General features: G+C 34.8%; 1 protein-coding gene across 4 annotated transcripts in view; it reads right to left on the bottom strand.

The window, feature by feature from the left end:
• Positions 1–21,503, bottom strand: part of Lim1 (LIM homeobox 1) — a 182,293-nt gene extending 160,790 nt beyond the window's left edge. For all 4 annotated transcript variants that reach the window (XM_083129155.1, XM_083129156.1, XM_083129158.1 and 1 more), the window contains exon 1: positions 21,050–21,503. In XM_083129155.1, coding sequence (XP_082985281.1) covers positions 21,050–21,228 — 179 coding nt within the window. In that variant the 5' untranslated portion in view covers positions 21,229–21,503. The remainder of the gene's footprint in view (positions 1–21,049) is intronic.
• Between the last annotated feature and the right edge of the window lie 647 nt (positions 21,504–22,150).

Genomic DNA, 22,150 nt, shown 5'->3' with positions numbered 1-22,150 from the left:
CATGCACCAGAATACATCGTTTTTGATGATGCACTTAAACAACTCTGTAGCTCAGACCAAACGTTTAAGTGCATCATCCAAAAAGATGCAGCAAGGTGCATCAAGGAACATCAACAGATGCATTGATCGACTGAAAGGAATCCTCACTTGAATGAAATGATGCACTGTTTCTTTCACGACATACAAAAATGCACCCAAATGCATCAAATGTGAATGTGATTCTTTGAAGAAGCCATAAAACACACTTTAGTGCATCAATCGATGCATTCTGGTGCATTAATCGATATGATGCATTTAGTTTTCTGTGTGTAGGGGGAGGGGGGAATATCGTCATAATTCACAAATAATGGATATATATTAATATAAAAGAACTTCCAAATCTCAGACAGTAGCTGTCATTTTTCAGACAGGAACTTGACATTCAGGAATGCAGGGTCAGACATTGTACCTAAGCTCTTCCGGGTCACCAACGGCGTAAACAGACGAAACCCTGGAAGAGGGCACAGGTGACTGACTCTTATTATTTAGTAAAATCCATCACAATAAATATCTGGGATAATGGGGGTTATTGGTCAGTATTGAGCTATCAGTCAGAGGGTGCAGAATCACGAACAAGACGTCCAGGAGAAGGAGAGTGACGTCTGAGCATTCAGACTTGCATCACAAACGGACACTTCGTTTATTAACCAGTCCGTAGTTCGACACCTCGAGGAAGCACTTCCACACAGTGAGAGACAGCTGATCCAGTCTTTCAGGGTACAAAACTCAAGTGTTGTGTTTTGCCATTCACATGTGTATTTGTCACCTCTCGCGAGTATGTCATCATCGAAGATGAATGATGACTGAGCTACACCACCCAGATTCGATCCACAGTTCCTTAGAGAACGTTACGATATTGACATTTTTTTTACGTATAATGTGTATACTTCTCGAGGATTTTTTTTGGGTGGGGGGAGCAGAAAGTGTCTTGCGTCCCCTAAGTGGGCGCATATGATTTTGCCTCCTTAATCAGAGGGTCTGCACACGCCTATGCATGGTTGCAAAAAGTTTCCCTAGTAACCGCATTTATGAAAGTATGGTGGGTGCAGTGATGTGCGTCTATGCGTAACCAAAAATTGATTGTTTATATTTATATATATATATATATATATATATATATATATATATATATATATATATATATATATATATATATATATATATATATATATATTCTGAACACATGACATGTTCTTTTAGTAACAAGAACACGGTTTAACAAAAACAGCAAATAATAAGTTCACATAAAGACTCGAAAGCATTCACGTGATGCCTCTCAGGGTATTGGGTAATATCTATCTGTTAGTTCGTCAATTAAAAATCAAAGTTAAGTTTCCACTAAGAAAAAGGAAGTCTATTTTACTTCTTTGCAAACTAAATACTTATATGCCTAACATATAATCCATTTCACTCAAATAAATTAAACTTCTTATAATTCAACTTGATCACTCTATTAAAACCCCAAGCCTGAACTTCAAAGTCAAGACCAAAACACAATCGTAATTGCCATGGCAACAGCTCTTACCAAGATAAGTATATACAGGTTAGTCACTATCCTGACATTATCAGTGATAGGTAAATTACAGAAATTAAGATTAAAGAACAATAAACATTTGTACAGTGGGATCCATGAGTATTACCGTGCAAATTGTCCATCACCATGTTCGTGAACTTTATTTGACCCAACAAAAACTTCAAGAATTAAAAGAAAATTCAAATCAAGCTGTTGACAACTTCTGTACCAGCATACATAAAAATCCATCGCTTAAAATCACATAGGATGTAAAAGAAAAATTAATGAAAATAGTCATGGACAATTTGCACGGAAATACTCATGGATCCCACTGTACAAGAGGAAAGGTAATTAATAACAATAAATATTAGTGCAATGGGAAAGGACGTGTCACACATCAGCACCTATAGTCTTTTTTTGCCCTTCACGTCATATGGGGATAACAGTGGCGTAGCGTGATTCTATGAAAGGTGTAAGGCTTCCTTAGATAAACCTGACCTGAATATTGTAAGGAAAACCCAAAAACATTTTAACTAAATATAATCTATTTGAATCTAAGTCATGTATGGGCATACTCAATTTCAAACACAAAATGAACACACTCTATGTTAACAATAATAGCATATCTATTACTTAATGAAAATTTTCATTTATACTGTAACTCGATCCGACGATCCCTTAGTCTGAACACCTCAATCACGTCGTCGTAGAATCGGGAGTTTCTGGTCAATCAGTTTCAAGTCAGATTTCCCCTGAGTCTGTGTGCTGTGTTGAAATGTATGAATCCTATTCAGTGCAGAAAAAAGACCTTTCCACCGACGAGCTTCAGGCAGGAACAGTGAGAAACAATTCTGTTAGTTTGTACACTTGTTCAACAGCTTTATTCAAATGGGTAGTTCGCAAGTACTCATGAAGTTCAAACACACTCTTTACTCGATATTCGGCTTCAGAATAAATTACCTCTAGCTCAACTTTCAACTGGTAGCAATTGACAAATTTCGCATACAGCTTAGTTAAGGACACAAACTCTTCTTCTGGAAAGGCCATGTCATATTTTTATTCTTATTTTTCTTTCACTAAAAAAGGCATTTGTGGGAAATGCGTAGAATACAATTTGCAAATGCATTTGAGAATATTACTCATTATCATGGTTACGATATTTGCGCACATTTTGAAAAACATATCAAGCAACTTAGTGAAAGGAAAAGGTCAAGAAAATTCTGTAAATCGTAACGCTAAGTATTACGCGCATGCTTTAACATTACGGGCAACTAGGATGCACGCGCAAAACTTTGCGGGCGCTGCCGGATCTAGGATTGCCAGACATTCCTCTTTTATCGTTAACTTCGCTGCTTCTAATGGAGGTAATATCCAACATTAAACCATCTCGTTTGTGAATTTAATAGTTAGTTTACACATTAAAAATGACACCCGTTTTGTTACACCTCCCGTCAAGCATTGTTGAAATAACACGGTAGTCGAATTTCTTTGTTCTCTTCCGACCGTGGCAAGCATATGAGTCATACGCAGCGGCAACCATGCCAGCCCTAAGCTTCGCCTGCCTGGGGATAGAAATTCTCGCCAGTTAGCACCCGCTGGTAATGCGCCTTACATCTGGTTCGGAATCGGGGTGCCCTGGCATTGGTTGAGAAGATACTTCGTAAGCAAACACACCCGCCATGGGCGAGTCCAAATCATTTCTTCCATTCACCTACACGTAAGTCCTCTGAAGAAGCCTTACAGAGAAACAACTCGAATCAAAACAAGTCCTCAATTGTTTTGTTAAAAGTTCTACTTGCAGTCTGATATTTCTGTGTGTGTTCAAGCGATAAATACGGGAATGAAATACGTTTTCTTCAATAATTTCAACTTGTAAGGTGGACTTACAAGCCTTACGTGAGCACTACGCCGCTGGGGGATAAGCCCCTTAAATAAACCAAACCTGAAAACAGGCCTCCAATAATAAAAAGATGTGTTAGGAACTTTATTACCCAATTTTTAAAACTAATTTATTCTTTCATTACTTAAGAACTAAAAGGTCGGAACTCTAAAATCTCCTTACCATATGTTAAAAGCTGAGGCTGCGTAATGGGGAACTCAGCATACACAAGGACAAGCGCAGGACAACACGACCCCACAAAAGATTATCCTGGCCGTGGGTCAAGACGCCAGAGCCTCGTTGGCCTACAAGAAGTATACTTAGTTACCGGGTTGTACTCCGTGGAAGTGAGCTTGGCTTTGCATACATTTGAAAGAAAAAAATCCGTTCATTTGGAACCTAGGTAAATCATTAAGAGCTGTAAGAATTTCTTTGTGCAGAAATGAAGAACAGGACATAGCTTACAATCAGAGGTTGCAACAGTGGTTCTCAATCTGTGGTCCGTGGAACTCCAAGGGGTTCGCGAGCACTTGCAGATATGGTACGAGCTTGTGTACTGGTTACGAACGTTAATAAATACAACGAGTTTCTAGTTAAACACGTTCCACATCTTGGCAGAACGTGGTGAAAAACTGTCAATCATTTTATCGCTATATTTTCTATTAATAAACATATTTAAACGCTACCATACATTCAAAAATAAAACTAGTAAAGATCGTAAACAATCGAACGCAACGCAAACAACACGTTGATGCTTTTTCATGAATTTCACAAATTTCAAAATTGCAAATCAAATAGATTTAAACTTGTCCGTATAGTTGGCAACTATGAGCGCAGTGTATTATTATTATTACAATAAGTGCTCCATCATGGCCGTATGGTATAAGAAGCTGTGCTATAGGCTCCGACTGCGGGACCCGCTTGTGTTCAGTATTTTGGTATTCGGCCTGTGTATAGGACCGGTAGCAACCCACCATCGTGAGGAAATTGGGGAGCCACGCGTGAGTAGCGGCCCTTTGAGGGCTGTTGAGCCACGGATTATTATTATTACAATAAATAAAGTATTGAATAAATTTATTAGAAATATTTCATGCACTTTGGGACTTGGAAAGTGGTTTTAAGTCCTGGCTGGAGGGGTTGTCTGAAGCGACAGAAACCAGCTAATATTTTTATAGATGTCTGTGCATACTGGTAGCAATTGACTTTCGAACTTGTCAGCGAAGTTTCCGGGTTCGAATCCAGACTTGGGAGTGGTTGTTCTTTGTGAACGTCCCTTCATCACTTATCCTCATCTTTGCGATTAGCTGAAAAGTGGCAGATAAGCGACACTAAACAACAAAAATACAAAACACACATCTTTTTTAGGTTAATCAATTCAGTGACTAAGCGAACAGTAGAAATGTGTGAGAGAACTGTCAGACGCCGTAGCATGTTACGTTAACCGATAGGCTGAGTCCATATCAACTTTTGTGATTCCAGTTTCTGTAATCGGGTATATTTTCTTATATTGTTCATATAAACAAACTGTTTTGGCGTCAATATACCGTAAACAAATTAGTGGAACAGGCTACCTGTAGATTCTGACATTACATTTTCTGGACACTAGGGCCAATAAATAATGATAGTCACCAACGCGGCCAAATAACAAGGATTTTCATACGCATTACTCACTATGGCTTAGGGTCGTTTTCAAAACGCAATTTGCACACAATGATATGTTAAGTTGAATCTTTTGCACATTCACAATCTGTCCCGCCGGAGTTGTTGTTTTTGACAAGCTTTGCATGTTTTGTAATTTGTAATTGAGCGCCATGCCTATCTCGGATTACGCTGCGGGCTACGCTCAGCAGCATTGTCCCAAATTAGTTCACCAAAATTAAATTAATTGTTGTAACAACATCTAATTTAACGGTAAAATAGAAGCACGAAAGGGCATATCGTCAAGTAATGAAAATGTTAAAATTACTTCAATTTTAATATACTTCGTAATTGTGTGAATGTACACACACAAACGTTTGTACAATTATTCTCAAATTTGAAGTGGGATTTACAAAACCAAATGCTGGTTTATTTTTGTACCGCATTACAATGAAACATGATTTTTTGAGAAGGTTGCGGGAACATGTCAAACGCTATTCATATTCGAGGTGTGACTTTGGGTATGGTCTTGTGTAAATCTCACATGATTTATGAAACACTGCAGATACAGTATATTGTTTACTTGATTTGTTATTTAGCTTCGATTTTCTGCCACTTTTGACTAATCACGACGATGATGATGATATGATGAATGTGATGAACGGACACTGACAAAGAACACCTTGTCCAAACCGGGATTCGAACCCGGGACCATAATATATTTTATATGCATACACGGTTAGACTATTCTACTCTTAAAATTCAAGCCTTGCTTGTTAATTTTTAATCTGTTTTTTATGTAACTTTCAATATTTTATCAACAATGAAAATAATTTAAAAAAAACTGAATCATTACATTTACATTGAATGGGGTAACTATGTAATGGCTATTAACACTTTATAAAATTCACCATGGGCATTTTTTGCGGTACCTGATGTCAGAAAAAATTGACCCTCTTAGACTGTCATTTGTCCAGTCAACTTTAAACAATGTAGGTCTAATAATTAATTTCTCTCCACGAATTCCAATGCTTGCTCGAATTGTGAAGAAAAAGCAAAAATATTTATGTGAACTAATAATTATAGACTCATTATTGCAACCATTTATTCTAATTTTATCGTCAGTGACTAAGTTATTTCAGACATTTCACTCAAATTATTTTGAAATTATGAAGTGGTGCAAATGTTTGATCTCGGCAAGTATTGTCAATAATACTGGTTATTTATTACACCAAATTGATTACTAGTATTTTGAAGTAGTATAACAAGAACCATTCAACTCAAAACAAATTTCAACAGTCATTAATCCGACGATATTTTGAAATTGTAAGTTAAATTTAACAGTAAATCATTACATAAATCTTGAATTCTTTTCTTAACATTTTGCGTGAAGTTTCTTCCATGTGATGTTCTAATCACGTCCCGGAAATTAGAAGATTTAGACTGAAATATGATGTCTGAAATATTAATGTTTTGAAAATATTGTGATCAGAAAAGATGCGTTGGTTTAGATACTTCTTCGTAGCAAGTTGTTATTTTCTTAAAACAAGCATATAGTCCAAGACAGTGGTCGCAAAAGTGTGCGTCCCGGGACGCCGTGGCTGGCTTACAGGGGCGCCGCGAAATGTTCTAATATTTTCACTGAAATGACACTTACTTGTTTGTCTACACGTGGAAAATTCAACCAATGATATGATTGTTCGAAGTATGTGTTTATTTAGTACTTTTTATGTGTAAAATGTTTCTAAATTTCAAATATGTGTTTATTGTTTAACTTAAGGCAAGCAACCTAACCACACTGCGTTGCAAGTGTTAGATAGACCTATATTCTGACTTAGGCGCAGCCGAAAAATCTTGAAACACTAAGGGTGCCGTGAAACGAAAACGTTTTGGAACCCCTGGTTTAAGATGTTCAATATTTAACACACAATCAACAAAATTTTATGTGTGGATCACTAGAATTAATACATCCACATACGCAAGGACATATTTATCGCATGTACGTAGCTATTGTATTTGCATGTCGTTGATCAAAATTTCTGATATTTTTACGCTTAAGCTTATGGGGTTATTGTAATCCGTTGTACTAAATACAAAGCACATGTAAAAATCAAACATATTAATGCAATCAAAATTTAATAGAAATAGAAATGAAGCTCATCATTAGAAAAACAAGCTTTAAAACGCATCTTATACTTGAGTGAAAAATGTATTTTTAGTGTATATTTCACCGCATCGATTGCTTGCTTCCACATTGTGCTTTCCCAAATCTCAGCACAGAATATTTGGCGACTAGTGCATATTAATTAGGTTCCAGAGCCGACTACTTACCGCCAATATGCGATTAGCCAGACGGAAAAACTAGGATGTATACGATCCTTAGATACAACGAAATATAAACATTCAAAGCAGCCTGACATTGAAGCGTTTGACGTGACGTGAAACCATTCGGGTAGGTAAATGCTTCCAAAATAGGTTAATACATCGCGCTTCAATATTTAACAGCGAAAGGAACACGAAAAAGTATTGATGCTCGCTGGTGGAGGAGTATAGGCGGCGATAGAAGTAAATTCTCATCCCTGTCAATACATAACAGTTTGCCATAGTCTCTTTTAGGTCCACTTTACGCTTAGGTAGGTAATGGAAACTGGACCGACAAGTTCACAGTTGACTGGACAATTACGGTCCAAGACCGTCAGTTTTCGCTAAATCACCACGACCGTTTCTAAAGTTTTTCATAGTTACTCTAATTAATGCTTCAGCTTTTAAAAATATATTCACGATACACACAACTGTAATTTAGAATGATTATCTACCTTTATGTGGAAAAAATATTCAAATTTGAATACAAAAAAAACTGTTGCCTCTTCTAGTTCAAGCTAAGGGGTTCTTTCTCCTTGTCTTCTCATTCCTAAGCATTCATTTACAATCAGTCAAATTAAATTGTCCAGAAAGATGTTACTGAAATTACCCATTAAGATTCTATATGAATTCTCCATTCAAAAAAGGATCTCGCTACCTGATGTATTCGGTTAGTCGGCAAATTACAACTCGTCTTTTAAATAGGAAGGGCCAAACCCGGATAAAATTTTATCCTGATATCGGATATTCCGGATACCATCCAGACACTTTTATCGTTTTTCCGGTTTACGGGCTCTCCACATTTTATTCGTCACCTTCATATTTCTACTGTACGGATTCTCTACAAATTCTTCGCTCAATCTGTCCGTTTCCGTTTTATGGATTCTCTGCATATTTTTAAAAAAATGTCTATCCTTTTTTGCCTAAAGCAGATCTCTGCATTACTAAGTTCAGTATAAATACACAGAACTTTCTACCGTAACAAATAAACATAAACGAGATACAGTATAAAAAATAACATTGATGTCCCGATCTTTGATTTGGTAATCATTTCCTTAATTTCAGGTACAATTCTTACCAGATTAACTTAGTGAACTAGAAAAAGTAAATATTGATCTGCATTCACCAGGAGCGTACATTCTAGGCTAGATAGGCTATCTGCGAAGCCTAGAGTCTACATAATAAAATGCATGAGAAAAATGCATGAGAAATTGTAAATAATATTATTCATATCAGTGAGATGATGCTGATTCTGGAGTTGGTAACCTGATTTCCTATGAGTTGGTAACCTGATTTCCTATGAGTTGGCAACCTGATTTCCTATGAGTTTGAAAACCTGATTTCCTATGAGTTGGCAACCTGATTTGCTATGAGTTGGCAACCTGATTTGCTATGAGTTGGAAACCTTATTTCTTATGAGTTGGCAACCTGATTTACTATGAGTCGGAAACCTGATTTCCTGTGAGTTGGAAACCTGATTTCTTAGGAGTTGGTAAATGTATTTCTATTCATAGCCTAGGACCACGTGACATAATGAGATAGCTCAGATCTTGGACTCCGTATACGCCACTGACATACACATATCTAAATACTCGGATATCAGGGATATCGTATTAATCTGATTTCTGGAATATCCGTGGATATCCGTATATTATTCGGATGCCCCAATTATCCGGCTTTTGCGGCCGTTCCTACTTCCAAACAACGTTTGGAAAGCAAGTGAAGCTATTCGCGTTGGCTATCGATCGAAAGTTTATTGTAACTCCCATATTTTAAGTCCCTTACCGATTTATCCATACAATGCCATTGCACAATACTATAGCAAACACAAGCGTAAGAACGTAGTGGAACAAAATGTAGCAGGAAAGAGGAATTGACATGGAAGAGGCCAACTTACCCGGATAATCGTCATTCATGTCTTCATTTTCCAATGGAAGTAAAACTATTACTATGTGTTACAACTCATTCTTGTAGGTTACGCGTTTATTCAGTACAAACGCGCGCCCGCTTAAACGTAAAACATGCAAACGATAGGAAATAGCGAAACACCTCTATCGCTTATTCCATAAGCACTCAGTCCAAAACTCGAATAACTTACATAATAATTTACTCATTATTACGAAATTATAAGTTTTTTTATCTTGTGTATACGAATATGCTCTATATTTAACTTAATACAGAAGGAATACACAGTTTTGGAAGTTACTTTGATTGATTTCGCTTATTTTACTTTGCTTTTCTGTCACTGTTGGCTAATCGGGAAGATGAGGATGTGTGATGATATGATGAAATTGATGAAGGGACACTCACAAGTAACACCCATGCTCAACCCGGGATTCGAACCCGAAACCCCTGGCGTCGTAGCGCAGGTGAAAGTAATTTCATTTTAACATCACAAGTAAAAATACTTGTATTACATTATATTCTGTTTCTGTTGATGTAATAATCACGGTGCGCAATAAAGAAAAATAAATTTTTGAAAATTTCGACATTCTAACCTTTCCAAGGAAAAAATGGAAAGGATTTTTTACGGAATATGGGCAAAAAGTTTAAAAAGAATTACATTTACTTTTCTCCAATATGTAACAAGATGTCTCAAATTAACTTTAGTATAAAGAAAATGAAATGGCATTGTATTGTTATTCCAAATTGAATAATTCTTTAAGTGCACATATATTTGATCATGCATTTGAACGACTGAATTCTTAATTCATACAGTATTTCCTTTGTTTTTAGTTGTTGTTTTTTGGTAAAAAATTGAAGAGTACAGTGGAAAAACCTGGTAAGTCCAATTTTATCGATTTGCTGTTTGAGCATATGTATGTTTTAACTGTAAAGACGAAAAACTCTGTATGTCCTGAGATACGTGAAAGTTTAAGAATTGTATATAGCAGATTTCTTCTCTTGTAGAAACAGGAAAATGTGACTTATCAGATATTTCCCTTCAATTTGTGTTTGCTCTCGCCTATGAGTTACCATATAAAGTTCAATGAGAGCAACATTCAACAAGCACGCCTTATGTAGCGTTCACACAGAAAAAAGAAATGCATGAAATTTAATTTCCGTGCTTTAAATGCATCAGTTGACACAACCGTGCTTCTAGTTGTTGGTTTCGTGGTTTGTCGTCGATCGAAAATTATGATCCAATGCATTTTTAATGCATCAAGACAAAATAACATATCAAAATGAATAAAGATATAAAGTGCGATTCTTCTTTATACGTACTTCAATCAATATGCATTTTCTTGAATTTCTACGTTTCATTCTAATGGCTCATGTACTTTAATTACTATATTCTGTCACTCTTATTAATAGTATTATTGTTAATTTGCTGCTAGAGAAATGAGAAAATGCTCACTCGCACGCAAGTTTGAAATGATTAAAACATTAACACGTGGTTACGCAATCCGTAACATCATTTGCTGCATTAAAAAAGGAAATAAACAACTCGTATCTTTCCTGTAAGTTGCAACTTACAGGAAAGATGCATGAGATTATTTTTTTTGGACTGGACTGGAGTGTATACAGTCTTTATTCAAATCTAATGTAACACTTCATGCTGTCCATTTTTAAAATGATGGGTTACATATACGAATTAAAGAGTAGCCTATTGTGTTTTTCTTAATTTGCGTGGTTTTTCTGTCTGTTTGGGCTAATTGCAACGACAAGGATAAATTACGATTTGACGAAATTGATGAATGGACACACACAACACCTATGGCCTAGCCGGGACTCGAACTGCCGGCAGAGGAAAGGTAAGTCAATCGCTCAAGAACTCAGTCACCGAGTCGTCAGTAGCCCATGTGAAGAATTGAACAATGATTCATGTTTTCTCTTACAAGTAAACGTAATTTTCTGCAAGTATGTAGAAAGAAGTTAAGCTTTGCAATGTGTTTCTCTTAAAGTAATGCAAATTGTTGTAAGTGATGAACTTTTGAGTTATTTATTCAGGTAAGTCCATAACCAAAACTTCTGTTACCTTGACTGGATTTACTTCATCTTTCGTTTTAACTTTTATCTGTTTCAAAGGATTAACATTCTAAATTATTGCAGTTATTTACGATGTTTCTTCCTGGAGAATGTGTGAGGAAACAACATTCACTTTTGCTCAGATGTTTATGATAGAAAATAGACTAAGAAAGAAACATTCCTTCTTTTTTTTCAGAATTAATTTCTGATCAGTTTAGCTGCATTTATTTATTTAAAGTTCCTTTAATCGGTAATGCCAAAAAAAAGTATTTCAAATTAAGATGGCAAATCGGCTGTTAATTTTATACAGAAAATATCAGATTATCGGGCATTTATGTCAATGCAGTCGAAGAACTGCTATATTTTATGTATCGTTGCGTATAGTTCAACATATATATATATATATATATATATATATATATATATATATATATATATATATAAATTAACATATTTTTGTTTCAACTTACGTGTTCAATACAGGTAAAATAATTGTAACGAAAGAAGTACAACTAACATTATAAAAATGTTCATATCAAAGGCGTAGAGCAACTGTCGCATGATACCGGCAAAGTTGTTTATGCGTTCTTAAAATGTTGAGTAACGTAGAAATACAGCGATTACTTTTATACAAATGCAAAATTCCACTTAAGAAACAGATTGATGGTATGTTTGCTTGAATTCATTAAACAGTATTAGTATTGCTAGAGTGCCAAAGAGTCAAAACCCATTTTGGTTCATATGTTTGTGTTGCAAGTAAATATTTCACTTGTTAAAATCACCTTTAATGTGTTTCATTATCGAAGATCATAAATTTTCTTAAACAGAGTACATTACTATACTTCCTGTATGTGTGTATATTTGTTTATATATGAGTATTTACATGTGTATAGTTATAAATGCCTCAGTCTGTATATAGATATGTACCTTGTTCTACCTCAGTGAATATCATTTTTGGATTTATGTTCTCTAGAATACTTGTGCTGCTGTTCTTTATGAAACGATTATTGTAGTTTTGCTCTCCTTTTTCTTCTATTGTTTTTGTATTGTTGGACTTATAATTTTTTAATTGTTTAAAATATATATATATATATGTAAGCCTATTGTAATTGGAGCGAAAGCTCTGTTATAGGTGAAATAAATAAATAAATATGCACCATATTCTGGGCTCTTCGCAAGCCAGATATGAAAAATACCAATATTTTTATCCTATTTGTTCACCAGTCAACAAATTCTATGCAGTGTTATTTGCCCCAACACACTGAATAACATAAATTAAGACGTACCTTAATTCTTCCCGGTATTATTATTTCAAGAAAGTCTCAAGGCGTAAAAGGCAACATTCAATAAAGTTGGTTCGTATATTTTGTTTACAATACGTACAATTTAGACAACCGCAGGAAGAGATTAGATTAGATTATTATATTTTTCTTAAAAAATTAGAAATGATAGTGTTATGAATATGATAATTATTTTTAAAAAACACTAGTATCACGATTGCTGTAATTTACAACTTCGATTACTATTGTGACAAAATGTGTAGTGCCAATGTAATCATACCACATGATAAATAAGTGACGAAGAGCATTTACAATGTAATCCTTTCAAAGGCATCACCTCATTTAAAGCAATTGTTCTTCCACATCTTACGAAATTCACTTCGCTTTTTTATAAACAGCTCATTATTGCATAAAGATTTGGGGACGTTTTCATACTTCTGTCGCATTGTGTTTTACAATATATTTCTATGAGACCAAATTTCCCCCAGGAATTTAAAGCAACAAATGTACAGAATACAAACTGAGAATGGAACTATATATGTATGTATGTATGTGTCTACACATATAGGCTATATGAACAAATTAAAACGAAAATTAAAGAGAGGAATCAATTCCAATGCTCCTACTCTCATAATGGTGCTATCATACAATGCATTCAAATTGTGTACAATAGACACGTTATGCACAGAGAAAACATTTGCTTGGGATAAACAAATGACTTTGACTTAGTTGTTTGGCTATATTGTTTGTTTCCAATAATCTAATTCTAGTTAAAAACTAAAAGGTATTGCTTGGAAATTTCAAAGATAAATGGTCAGACAACCTTTGATCTGATACTTATGGAAATAAAGCGAAACAAAACATTTGTAAAAAAAAAAAAAATTAAAAGTAGATAGCAGTTACAATATACATTATTGAACGTAAAACGTTTGTTTTTTTGGGGCATAGTATGTTCAATTTTACTAAAATCTTGTACAAACACAAAATTAGTTTACGACAAACAAGGAAAACGTATAAAAACAGCACTGTGAATTAATGTAAAAAAATTAAATGGATTATTTATTAAATACCAAAGGTTGTTAGGTTCAGGTGATGAAAAGTATAATCCCTGATCATTATTTTTATGCGTATCATTATTGTTACATTGGTACGCGTAAATTTTCACAGCAAAGATACATAATTACAATCCCCTCCTTATACATTCACGTAAATTCTGCTGGAAAAAGAATTAAAACTTCATATTATTCACCATTAAACTAATATGTTGATTATTATACTTTGGACTTTGCAAGTCTTTCGGGGAGAGGAGTTGTCCGGAGCCCCCTCTAAACACATTCTTGGTTCGAATTGACTATGACGAATTAGCGTATGACAAAATTTGATGCGAAAGAGCATATACGACCATCCTTTCACGACTATATATACGATTGTAGCGCTCGCGGATGTACCAGGGGAGTCTTACTCGAGACAATGACATGCATCTCGTAATTCTGCTTTTTACCGTGCACAAAAATGCATGAGCTTGTGTGTGAGGAATATGTCTGCGCATACGAAATGCATATGTATTTGCATGCGTTGATGAAATCGCGAATTGTACAAAGCATGGTGTCCGGTGTGACCAGTGACCGTCGTATGTGAAGATTTCTTTTGTCACTTGAAGAATGCAAATTATTACGGCACAACACTTAATATTAATTCTTCACTGATATCATGGGTTATTATCTGTCAGTTGGGTCAACACATTTGATACGGCGGTGAGTTATGAGGTAGGTTTAGTGTTACTATTTTTGTAATAAAAATGTACCGTACATTTATATCCTACGATATATGTCGAGTAGTGTTCGACCTATTTTCTATTTCTGTTTTACTTGTTCTGTTTCTGTATTGAATCGTCAAGTTGACTATTTGCCAAAATAAAAATAATGAAATAATAATGAACAACCCGCGTGGATTCGCGGCACGTTACGCTAGGTCACAGAACAATGAGGCGCTAGAATCTAGGCTCTAGGGGAGCTTATTATGAGGGGTGCATTTATCTTTAAAACATCGATTATTTAATCTTAGTCATAGTAGCTTCTTACATTATTATTATTATTATTCAGAATTTTTTAATCACCATTATTAAATTGATTTAAACTAATATACGGTTTTTAGAATGGATACAATTGTTTGTTTTTGCATCTATTATAGCGAATACGTAATGGTTTTATACCGTACTTGAAAACAGCGCAATATTAAGAATAGCTAAATACAGAAAATGACCACCAATACACAGAATGTGAAACCGTCACAATAATATACTAAAGAAATGATATAAAGTTCTTTCGTGACTAATTTATATCAGAAGTTATCTAAAACAAAAAGAAGAAATAGTTTCGTGAACGACCGTTTTAAGAGAAATTGTTTATGAATTGAACAACAATATTGTTATAGCAGCTAATTTGAAACAACAAAAACCGAAGCACATCACTTCATCAAAATATTTACTTTTGGTGATTTGTGATATTTTTATTGTTAAGGGGTTATTTAAGGGTGCAAGAAGGTATGCTGGATTTAAAACAGGTTATCCGCAACACCCTCCACCACCCTCACCCCTCCGGCGGCAGCTACGTTTACAGAGGCTAGCTCAGAACTCTTGAATGTGTTACTACTGCTGAATTTAATTTATTCATAAATTGTCATTTTTGTGTACAGATGTAGTTCTCTTTTATTATATTGTTAAGGTTATTTACTATTTAGCATTAATATATATATTGAGAAACGGAAGGATCAGTAACTTTTATGTTTTTTTTAAAAAAAATATTGTTATGTGAAAACAAATACATTGTTACTATGAAGTCTGACAATTATTATGACATAGAGAGCATAGTTTTATACGAGTAAATGAACTAATAACTTGGTACTTGCGTTCATCATCGTTATTATTAGCAGTATCATATTCTCTATTATGTTCTCTACGCACAGAAAAGAAAATGTATCAAATATTTAACTTATGTACTGCAAACATATCACTTGATGCAACTATGCATACTAGAATGCTTTCTTGTTCTTGAATCAGACTTTAAAGCATTTTCTCGCATTTATGAGTTTCGTTCATTATTAACTGCATTTCTTTCTGTTCTTAATTAATTTTTTTATAAGGGTTTGCAAAAGGAAGTTGAAAATGACTAATATTTATTAAGTTATGCAATGTATAGCATCCCCCCCAATTCCAGTCAAGGAAACCTTACCCTAACCATCATGATTATTTTTAGAAATCAAAACGAATTAATTATGTTTAGAAGAAAGTCTGTAAAATACTTTATGAGAGTCGAGTAATATAATAAGATCTATAAATAATATTTATAATATTATACATTTGTAAAAACAGATGCATTTTAGTACATATCCAGTATCTCCTGCATTCAGATGCTTACTTGAGGCTGTAGATGTTATTTACGCACCTTTCTTGTTTTAATTAATTGGTTTATTTTTCTGCGTGTTTATGAATTATTCTTGCTAGTATGTCATTAGCATTACACCACTTATATTTCTTTGTAGAGTGCTTCTAAAAAAAAAATATAAATTACCGAAATGTTATGGCAAACTTTAATTCTTAATCATAGTGTTCCGTATTTCTTTAGTTTTATAGATAAGAAAAACAGCTCAACATCTTGTATACAACTGTTGTATATCCCTACACATACAGAAAAGTAATGACATTAAATAATATACGTGTAAATACCAAAGATATTGTATATCCACAAAAGTGCATCTGATTTTTATAAATAATCTTAATATCATATTACTCGACTCATTAAAATGTATAAAAGAATTTGTAAATATACTTAAAAACGAAACTAAGTTCATATTAATTCTTAAAGTATACTTAGTCCATCCTGATTATAAAATACGGCTTCCTTTTGCGAAACAATGTATGTGTGTTGGTCATTTTAACTTGCTGTTTGAGAAGAAAACTTTTTTTTGTCAGATCTTGAACAACAGATCTTGATTAAGAGAAAAATGCATGAACAGTAAACCAGTCGTATAAACTAATGATGCAATGAAATGCATTAAATTTGAAGTATATAGAAGCGTTCCAGGCTCCACCACTTCGCATGGTTCTTCATTTTCTCTCGATACATTAGAAAGACATTGGAACATTAGTTTCGATCAACGACGAACCAAGAAAACAATAATTGAATCGGTGAGACCAAGAAGGAAAAGATTCCACTCGACCTTACTTTCGGGAAATATATATATATATATATATATATATATATATATATATATATATATATATATATATATATATATATATATATATAAAAGCCGGATGAAGAAACTTACAATTACAAGCATATTCATCATAACCATAGTAACAATATTCCATTAGTGGTTTGTTTTTAAAACCTTTATTTTAGTTCTGATATGTATTCAAAGTATTCAGCCCATTTTGTTCAAAAAGTGGAATCTTTCCCTTCTTGGTCTCACTGGTTCAATTATATGCAATGGTTTTTATCAATTGGTGCATTTGAAGTGAATATATATTAATGAATATTTCAATATTTTCATTTCTTTTCTATTTCTTTGTAGGTTGAATGCGTCTCCTAGATACGTACATACTCCACTTTTGTTTGTAAGCTTAATACTTGACCTATTGGCAGTGTTTGTGTTGTCTGCCGCTTTTTTTTACCGTATTTAATGATTTTTTACGGTAAAAACGCCAGGTTTCTCGAACCCTGAAGTCAACGGAAATTGATAGATACGGAATGTTGGATAGAGTTGTGGTCTGTTATATATTTGCTTGATTTATATACGAAATAACGCATATCTAATTCTAAATATCGTTGATTTTTCTGTGGTAAATTCGCAATGCAAAAACATTACCGTTGACGTCAGCGCACTGACGGTGCATATCTTCACTGAAATGTTTTCCAGAAACAATTTGTGTTACAGCACACTGTAAAACGTTCACTGGAGAAACAACGGTCTGAGACCGTCAATTTCCGCTGTCATCTAACTACCGTAAAAATGTATTATCTGCCAATACAAAGTTAGTCTCATTGATGTAATCTTAATGAGATAGTTTTTAAAAGTATGTTTGTGGTGCGCACAACTGCAAGTTATAATTATTATCTATCTTTATGCGTGATAAAATAGCCAATTTTAAAATTTTAAATATGGTGTTTTATTTTTTTATTATTATCAGGCAGACTTAAATTTTGATGATAGAATAATAAGAATATTTTAAACTGTAACGTCTAAATTGAGTATTTTATTACACATTTGATATACTTCGGAACACAATTGGCAATATTTCGGGCACTTTGCTTTCCGAGCAAAGTGTACTAAAAGAAAAGTGTATATGTTTGGTGTTACAGTGCAGTATTGTGAAATCAGTTTCTTGGTGAAATTTTCAGTCATTAATATAAGGTCATGTCCATATTGACGGTGAGATACCTAAATGTAACATCATGAACAGTATTTAGTGTTATTTTGTAGACGTTATTTCTCAGCACATTATCATTATTATATTATTAAGTAGCTCATGATTAGACGATAACGTGTGATAAAGTTGAAAATATGAAGATTTTATTTCTAAAACAGTACAAAGCTCGGATGTTGAAAAAACAAAATTTGAAATACTTCATATACCGGTATATTTATTTATTTATTTTCTATGCACGATTGGTTCGGTACTTCACCAGTGCTTGTGCATGTAAATAAAGCTCGTGTTCAAAAGAGTGAAACAGAAAAATAGGCGTGACGTCACGGGTTCCGCTTGGAATGTCTGTTTCGGAATGACCACGCCGGATTTTTGAGTTATTACCCAAACAACAACACTTATATCAACCGCGACGACACGTGGAAGAACACACGTGTACAGGGACACACTCGTAAATTTCGAGTTGAGCCATTCTATTTTTACGTGCAGAATGTTTTACACGTGCTTCCAACATCAATACATGTTTGACTGGGGGAGGGGAAGCTACGATACTCTACTCAATAATGTTATTAACGTGACTAACGGCGCTAAGGTTAAAAGTGACGTTGTTGAATAACGGCCATTACCTGCTGGATAATCCATGTGCTAGAGCAAAGTTTTGTTTATTAATAGTAAAATTGAGGGGTACTTCATACATAACCCAAAATTTGATAATTTATACAAATGTGTTGACTTCACTAAAACATTGAAGTGTCAATGACGCACTTTTGTTGTATTAAATACAAACGCACCAAAGGGTACCGTTATTTATTTATACTTGATGCATTTGTCTAAATATTGTTCAGTGAATTTCAATAATAAAATGCATTAGTTTTGCTTCGTGAAATTTCTGAATAACATAATATTTATATTCATTTGTAATGTGTTCGTCGCATGTCAGGTTACACAGAACCCAACATGTGTCAGTCGACACAGTGCATAAACTGCTAATGATGCATTTTGATGGAAATGCATTAAACGGTACTTTTATCATCTAGTGTTCATGTGATGCACTCAAATGCGTCAATTGAGATCAGAGACGATAAATTTCAAAGAAACCAAAACTACACGTTTGACTGCGTCAGTTGATGCACCAAAATGCATCGAATTTGATGCATTACAAGTTCAGGTTATCAGAAACCGCTTACACAGTAATACTCGCAATGATATGGATATGCAAATGTGTCTTGTGTGTTTGGGATGTAGCGTAAGACTAGGATGAAATTTCTTATCTGCTTGTGTGTATGATAAAGTAACTAATTTGCTTTTATTTAAAGTAACATTAACACGTTACTGTGATATCTGTAATAACTTGCAAAGCGTTACTTTTTATTAGTAACTTCACCACTTCGTGCCCCTAACAAAAAATAGTTAATTGCAATTTATCTTTGTTTTCTAAATTAAATTGTTTGCTGTGAATATTTTTCAGAACTGTGATCCAGCTAAGATACTTGGGTTTGTTCTTAGACAAGGTCATGATCCATATTGACTTGATATTAAGTCAGAGAAACCGACGTAAAATAATATATTTTAGTTTTTGCTAAAGGATTTATCTATACTTTTCTATTGCAAATACTCGAGAACCAGGCTGATATGCTAAATTCTAAGTTAGATTTGTTGCGATATTACCCTAGAGCTTACGGGAGAATCCTAACGCAGATTGCTCTATAACTCTATTTAATTATAATAGAAAACGGGGTTAATGGCTGCGCACATATATTATTCTGAATAGATGAGAAGGAATCATAAACAAATTCGATTTTTTTTGTTTTAGAATTTTAGAATATTTGGAATGTTGTAAACGAGGGATTTTCTAAAAATTCTTTACCCAAACGACCCAAGTCCCCTCCCCCTTCCTCTAGTGAACTTCTAAATCAGTCCCTGTTAATAAATTAACATGTAGATATTATGTAAATGGCTATCTGTGTGCTAATTTCCATACTTCGTCACAGTCTTCATACTTTTTTCCCCCATAAATTATAACGCTATTTTACAATTCATCTGCTATATATGTGTATTGCTTTCTGATACACAACTACTTTTTTATTTTGGAAAATAAATGTTCCCATATTAATATTATACAGTGAAAATATCCTGCTACATTTAATTACGACTTGAAATGTTTTGCACAAGAAATAGTACATCAATTGAACAATATATTCTTTAAAACATGTTTGTATGTTTGCATAAACCAAGTTCACATGTTCGTTTAATTTATTATGTTTCTGTAATTCGTTACCTCCTGGGAAAAAGTAATGATAAGAAGAAACATCTGAAGAAAAAATTCGAGAATTCGTAAATATTTTCAAGATTTTTCTAGTGTTAAAAAAGAAGTCCAAAATTTTCAAAAACCAGCCAAAACACGAAAAAATGTGCAATTATTATAATATTACGTATAAAAAATTAATTAAATGTGCATACAATATCTTTGACATCGTTAGAACTGAAACTGGGTTTGAATGTATCAATTTTTTACAATATTTGTTTTAATAATATTTATATATTTTAACCGGCATCATTCGGAAGTTCAATTGCATTGCCTATTGTATGATAATAATTGTGAAATATGGATAGACTTTTAAATCGTTAATAATTTAAAATATAACTTCGTGTTGTTTTTGCAATAAAAATGTACAAACCTGGAAAGAAATAAAAATATATGTGATCATCGTTTGACGATGCTATCCCATTGCATAATTAACGGTTATGGATTGTCCCACGTGTTAGGTGTAAACATTTTCAGAAAATGTACACACTCGATTGAATTGTTGCCGGGTGCACAAATCTAGATTACAAGCAACAATTCAATAAGTTGTTATGACACGTGCTTAATCTAGATCTACGCCAGTAACACCTACCTGTATTTTACATGGTAACATTAGAAATCAAAGGTTTTTGATTACCTGAAGAAATCGTTCCTACAGAATAGTTTTCCCTCTCGACTGAAGCATTTCTCTGTGAGGTTCGCGTTGCAGTCGTAGCATCGTACACATTCGGAATGCCATGTCCGGTCTAGCACGTTTAACAAGAACTTGTCTAGGATAGGTTTGTCGCACCCAGCACATGTGATTATCATTGTCATCGCCCGGCCAGTGTTGGCGGCCGGTATGGGATAGTAGCCAGATCTTGAACGCGGCAGTTTGACGAATTCGCACCGTTGACAACACGTCACTGGATCCTCGTGTACACCATAGAACCCACCCCCTGCTCCGCTGCAACAGTCGCACCACGGCGTTTTGGCTGCTTTTCCTCGTCAGGCCCTGCGTGGGGGAAAAAAAATTGTACGCACGCACTGAAACTTCTTTCTTGTGTCCCCCACCAACTCAGTGAGCCGAGACGCACATATTCGCCCGTCCTAACGCCTACCCGTACAGAGCGGCACTGCCTGTTTCGGCCGAGGACAACGGTCACGGCGAACGCGCAGGCGCCGCCCAGCGCGGTTGCCATGGCGACCGAGTCCGGGAGCGTCGGGGATAGGACACGGGCGCGCGCGGTGGGCGTGGCCGTATGCGTGCAGCGTGCGATTTTTGGGGCACGACGACGCACCTCCACACCGCGGTCGGTTTTCGCATCCGACACCGCAAGGAATGGAGCGACCAGACTCAGCGGGCGCACAGTAAGTGTCGTTCATCGTAAATATAACGCGGGTCATCTCGGTGATCCGAAAAAAAGATCTCTCTGGCAGCCGCCAAATAGCTTGTCGCACCCCCTCCCTTTACCCTAACCCGCTTATCAGCTGGCACAAGGTTGTCCATCTCCAACTATTTTGCATGTACGACCATAACCTGTTGCATGGCGATTCATTGAAATTCAAGCGAAGGTCAGTGTAATTTCGGGGTTTATTCTCTCAAGCATGATTCAGGTCACGTCTCAAATAACACGTTTTCGCGAAGTGTCACCCTTTTCATACATACCGCATTCTTAATCCATTTTTCATTCATTTCTTTTAGCATCAACACTCTAGTTTAAAAAGCAAACTGGAAAACATTAACCTTGTAATCATT

Source organism: Lepisma saccharinum, chromosome 9, assembly GCF_977018435.1.
Source record: "Lepisma saccharinum chromosome 9, izLepSacc3.1, whole genome shotgun sequence".
NCBI classification, from domain to species: domain Eukaryota; kingdom Metazoa; phylum Arthropoda; class Insecta; order Zygentoma; family Lepismatidae; genus Lepisma; species Lepisma saccharinum.
Note: the sequence above shows the minus strand (reverse complement) of the source record. Positions and strands in the feature narration are given on the sequence as shown.